We start from the raw sequence: 6,000 nt of genomic DNA, 5'->3' as shown, positions 1-6,000 counted from the left end.
CATTGCCCCTTCCTTCCCCTTTTATGTTAGGGTCAGGATTCCTCTTGGGTAGGAATTGGACAGATTAAACCCAGAAATCCCTTCCTGCTCTCACATGAATTATCTACTTGCCTCAGGACTCTACCAGGAGTTAATGAAACTTGAGTGGGAATGAAGAGAAAAAAATCAAGTCTCACCTTCTCTTGGGGCGAGGGCAGCAGTGACAGGAGACTCTGGACACTGGCCAAGACTACCTGGAGTAGCGGATGGGGGGAGGGACTCAGTCAGGTCTGGTTGTAACTCAATGTCCATTACAATCATTTTAAGCAGTCAGAGCTAGCACATTTTGCATGGAGGTCAAGTAGGCGTCAACATACCCACAATTCAGCTTGAGCGGGGGACAGACAGCAATGGAAATCCTAGAACTTCTGTCATAAGGTAACTGGAGCAGACTAGTAGCTTACTATTTTAACCAATTATAATTGTTAAGATTAGGTACTAACATCTATTGTTTCTGTTCTGTTGAAGGACTGCAAGTTTTTCCTAAATTTCTAAAATTTTCTAAATTTATACTCTGGGATGAAGCCCTCGTCACCTTCCCTTAGTTTAAGGGCACTAAGTCTAGGGGAGTGTCCTTTACCCCTCTATCCCAAATATACACACACACACACACACACACACACACACACAGAGCCCACACCAAAATCTCAGAGCCAATGAATCCAAACCATGTCAGCAGGTAAAAATTATATTTTTATTTTGATTTGAGTCGCCAAGAAGATTCTCTTATGGGTCTATCAACCATTCTGAATTTAAAAAGCCAGAAAAATTTGATCCTGGGCACATGCCCACAGGGAGGGAACCAAAACAGACTACCACCACTCCTCTTAAAAAAGAGGGAATGGTGGGAGAAAAAAAGACAACCCCAAATAAAAAAGATTAATTTCCAAAGCCCAGCACTAAAAACACAACTTGGAAGCTTCAAATGAACACGCCACACACAAATGGAAAAAGTGTTTACACAGAGGCAAATCTAACAGGGTCATTTCTGTTTACTTTTTTTTTTAAATACAGGTTTAGGTGTTTTTCAGCTATAAACAAAGGCCCAAAAGTGCGTATGTGAGAGAAAAGGCAGAAATCAAGCAGAGAGGAAATTCTCTTCCCTGCCCCCTAGGAACACCCCTCTCCGGAGGGAAGAGGAAAGGGGTGAGGGAGAAAAGGAAAAAGAGGGAATGAGATAAGAGAACAAGTAAACCAGTGTCACAAAGAATTCACAATTCTTCACCATCTTCCTTTCTTGCAAATATTTCTGGTTTTGGTCCCATTTGAGTAGATTCACATTACAGTTATGTTGTGGTTTTGTTTTGTTTTTCCTGGATCAGAACTGACTTTAAGAACTGAGGACTTGAAGAAAAGAAGACCCCAGGCTGTCACCCCTACTGGAACAGTGCTTAACTGAGTAAGAAACTAGGCCAGAAAGCCCTTCGTTAAGCCAGGCTCAGGTATGACAGACATTTAATAAGAAACCCTCCCCCTTCCCTCCTGTCCCCCCACCCCATCCCTATACCTTGCCCCCCCTCCCCGCTATACTCCTTGGGGAGTAACTGATGGTGAAAAATCCACTACAACCCTGTATCCCACTGTATCTTAATCCCAAGATTGAGGGAAAGACTATGTAAAAGAGATTGGAGGGGTCTAGAGGCTCAAACTGGCTCTTTACAAGAGGTAAACTGAGATGTGTGAAAATGGGATATTCCTTCCCGAAAGCCTTCCCTTCTCTGTTCCTTCCCACCCACCAGACCCAAACCTTCAAGTACGGTCAATCGGTCTTTGGTCCCAGAGTCAACACTGTGCTTTGAGATTTTCAGTTAACAGGCCAGTTCCCCGCTTAGCTTCTTGGACTACCTCTGCAGAAAAAGTCCACCAGGCGCTGACATTTTCTCTTCCTCGGGCACCCCGAGCCCCTCGGCTTGTCCACCTGAAGCTCTCCTCCCATCCCATGATGTCTCCTTCTCTATGAAGCAGGGACAACATCAGGGAAAGGGCCAATGCAGGAAATGATGCTCCCCACCCAAGCTCCCTAAACACAACTGTTCTAACAGAAAAATCCCTGATGATTTGGTGCTGGCCAAATGAGCTCCCTCCTTCAATCAGACCCTCTCCAAGGCAGCTTCCGCTCCTGTCCCGTGCACAAAAATATCATTGTCACTTGGACCACTGATGAAGAGGCTGGGTGAGCGAGTCTGGGATTGAGTGAGAGAAAGGACTGATGGAAGAAGCTCCAATCCCAGAGAGCCGGAAAAAGCTTGACTCTCCCAAGCCAGTGATGGGAAGAAGGGAAGTTCGATATAGCACCATCTTCCCGTTCCTCCCCTAGCAGCTGGAGCTCCAGCTCTGGGGGAGCAGTTTCCAGTTATCAGGTTTGTCCCGGGATCTACCCCCAAGTAGAGGTGGGTGTCTGGTGTAAGAAAATGGGATTTTAGGGCAGGAGAGGCTGGTTGGGCCATTGCCAAGTCCTCCATACCCCTACATAGAGCTGCCGAATAGCCAGTAAGGGTCAGAGAGGCAAGAACACTCAGTTATACAATGATCTGTTCAGGATAAAGAACTCATCCCCATTTCCCATCCTTTGCTCCCATTCCAAGGATGGCAGGTGGGAATGGGCCAGTTCTACAAAGCTTAATAAAATGGCCCTTTTTTTTTTATTTGTAAAGTCATACACAAAAGGAAGGGGACCTTCCCAGTTTCTCCACCATTATGTATACTTAGGTATTTTTACCCAAAAAAAGGAGGGTAGAAGTATGAGCATGCTTCCTTGATCTGGGGGAGGAGAGGAAGAGGAATAGTCAGAAAGGGGAGGAATCCAAAGGTCTTGAACAGTCATAACTCTCAGATTTGTTTTTCTTCCAACAATCTCCATATTGGACATATATTAGGAGAAGGCAGATAGGTACACGGAAAAAGCCATTGATCCACAGGTGCCCTTTTCTCCCTGTATGAAGAGCCATAGACACGGAGGCTCCTGCCCAGTTGTCAGTAAAACTCAGAGCTCATTTATCAGCCGGTCTGGGGAGAAGCCACAGAATCCCAATCTACCATGTTCTCCTCTATGATGGACTAAGATGACAGCAAAAAAGCAATGAGAGGTGGGAATAGGCACTAATCAGGTCCTTGGAAAGCCCTTGGAGGAAGCTGGGCCTGGACTTGCTCTAGAAGGTGTTCCCTTTGTTCCCCACTGCTTCCCTGATGACGGTCACGAGGGGCTGGGACAGAGACAAGCTCCAGCCCCTGGAAGCAGATGTCCTGGAGAAGGCATCCTTGAGCCCCTGCCTTGTCCTAGCTTGGGGCACTGAAGGTGAGAGATGGACTTCTGAGTTCTGTAGCTTTGTGTGAGGAATTAATTAAAAGACAGATGTTTAAACAAGGACTGTGGTCAGCTCCATTCTTTAAGCTACACTGTTTGAATCAGGATGGGCTGGCTAAATCACAGTGTGAAGAGGGAAAAAACGGGCTGGATGTGGAGAAAGAACAGGTAAACCTGAAACTGAAGGAATGGTTGGGGACTGCTTCCCCCAAACCTGGCCCCGGCTTTTTGCTTTTTAGATAATGAAGATCACGGATCTATCCAACATGGAAGCTAATGGAGATGAATGAGACCAAGAGGGGAATACCCTGGGTGGGAAGGCCTGGTAAAAACCCAAGCATTGCCTTGGGAGAAACAGACAAACCTCTTCCTGGTCCCTAAGACCCTGTTATTCCTTCTTTCCCTGCCCCAGCTCTGGAGGAAACTGAGGGGGAAACGGGAACTTGCAGGAGTCCTGGAATGTTTATTTTGCTTGGGGGAAAGGGTGGAGAGAACAGATCCAGTGGAGACAAGGAAAAGGAAAGAGGGAGAGAAACGAGGAGCAATGAGGATTTCCAAGATGGAATCTCAGTCGCTGACCTGCCCTTCTCTCCATCCATCCCCATGAGCCCACGCTCCCCGCCTGGATGAGATTTCCCATTTGCTAAACCCAGAGAGAAAACAAAGGAAAGGAGAGAAGGATAAATCCCTATGGGAGAGAGTGCAGGCCAATAGAAGAAGGTGGAAGGGCTCAGCGAGAGAGAAACAGCTGAAATTGGCCAAAGAAACTGAGAGTGGGAAAAATCCAACAACCTGTCTCAGATTCTAAAAAACAGAAATTACTGATGGGAGAGATGTTCACGTCTCACAGGAGCGCAATGGAGGAATGCATCAAAGATGAGGTGGGCGGGTGGGCAAGACGGGAGCTGGGGAGGCGCAGGCTCAGATGATCTCCACGTAGTTGGCAGGAAGCATGCCCGTTTCACCAGTGCGCTCCACGGTGCCGTACATCCAGCCGTCGTCAATCTGCTGCACGTTCACAATGGTGTCTCCGTCCTGGAACGACACTTCGTCCTCATCAGCTGCGCTGTAGTCATACACAGCTCGGTACCGCTTCTGGAAGAGGAGGAAAAGGATAAATACATGTGGAAGAGGAAAAGGACAGATGCATGTCCACAGCAGGCAAAAGGCTTACGGTTTTCTGCTCCCTGCCCATTTCTATGGCCCCACTGGACCAAAAGACAAATTACTCTCTAAAAACCTCATAGTGGAAAGGAAAAAAGCCTCAGTTTCCTAATCAATAAAACAGGAATAAAAATAAAACCTAAACTTCAGTGAATTTTAATGAGGAACAAATAAGATAACTTACAGAAGTACTTACAGCGTTTTTCATACATTAAAGTTCAGAATCATTGTAGGAATATTGATCAGAGGAGAGATTTGAAGTCAGTATTCTGCCTACTATGTCTTGCTGCCATTCTATATACAAAACTATATAAAGTTCGAATATCATCATCATAATGGAAAGAGTGCTAGTGTGAGTTGGAGTCACAAAGACTTGAGGTTTGGGTTTTTTTGCATTTTTCAAGTTTTAAAATGTGAAATTGATATCAGGCATTATTATAATTATAATCATCATCATTATTATTATTATAGAGAGTTATACAGGTCTGTTTCTGGCAGATCCTAGCAGTCTGAGAAAGCTTTGAAAAAGGGCTGGGAAACTGCTCATTCTGCTCCCAGTACATAGGAATTAATTCTAACACCCAATGGACTGTAAGTTCCCTGAAGGCAGGTAAATTCCCAGTAGTTTTTCATCTCTGCATTCCCAGCATTTATCACAGTTAAATAAACATGTTTTAATCTTCTACAACATGCCAGAGACAAGGCTAAGCACCTTACAAATAGCTACTCTTATCTCATTTGGTCCTCACAATCACTCTAGAAGGTAGATACCATTATTATTCCCATTTTATAGTTTGAAAACAAAGGTTGAGTGACTTGCCCATCTAGTAAATGTCTGGGATCAGGTCTTCCAGATATATACTTTGTAAATATACTAATTCTATGACATAAGTAGGGCCCCTGTACACATTTTACAGATGTAGGAACTGAGACTTTGAGGGAAGAAAGCAACTTGTCTACAGTCACACAGTAAGTGACTAGACACAAATCTAGGGCTCATGGTACTGCCTGAGAATGCAAGCATTGGAATTATAAGAAAGGTGTCTGGGGTCTCACATAAGAGTGCAGAGTATCTGGAATAATAATCTTGGTCCTAGGAAGGGACTTCAACAATCATAGGAAAGTGTTAGAAGTCTAGATTTATCTGAGTCACCAAAAAATAGCCTGGTCCTAGTGAACTGCTCCCATTTCCTATACTGCTCTGTGGTTACAACACAGGTTTACCTCTGTCCTTCCTAAGACAGAAAGGACAGGTATGATCATTCCATCCCTATCTTAGAGATGAGGAACCCATGGTCACTACAGCTTGTGAAGGGCAGACCAGGTAGGGCTCAAACTTACTCCTGTGTCTCCTAAATGTCTCCTAAATCTAACACTCTCCATGGTACCATACTAATCACTGGAAGAGTATTCCCGGTGCTTAGTGCTTAATAAATACTCTTGATGGATGATGAACCATCTCCTCTATGTCGGTGGATGGGATAGCGATAATG

The 6,000-nt window shown here is 44.9% G+C and overlaps 1 protein-coding gene across 1 annotated transcript in view; it reads right to left on the bottom strand.

Annotated features, from left to right (window-relative positions):
* Nucleotides 1–711: 711 nt before the first annotated feature.
* The window catches only part of LASP1 (LIM and SH3 protein 1), a 57,534-nt gene continuing 52,245 nt past the window's right edge, over nt 712–6,000 (bottom strand). The window contains exon 7 of the mRNA XM_074261350.1: nt 712–4,438. Within this exon, the coding sequence (XP_074117451.1) occupies nt 4,265–4,438 (174 nt within the window). The 3' untranslated portion in view covers nt 712–4,264. The remainder of the gene's footprint in view (nt 4,439–6,000) is intronic.

This window comes from Sminthopsis crassicaudata, chromosome 4 (genome assembly GCF_048593235.1).
Source record: "Sminthopsis crassicaudata isolate SCR6 chromosome 4, ASM4859323v1, whole genome shotgun sequence".
NCBI lineage: Eukaryota > Metazoa > Chordata > Mammalia > Dasyuromorphia > Dasyuridae > Sminthopsis > Sminthopsis crassicaudata.
This window is presented reverse-complemented; position numbering and strand designations above follow the sequence as displayed.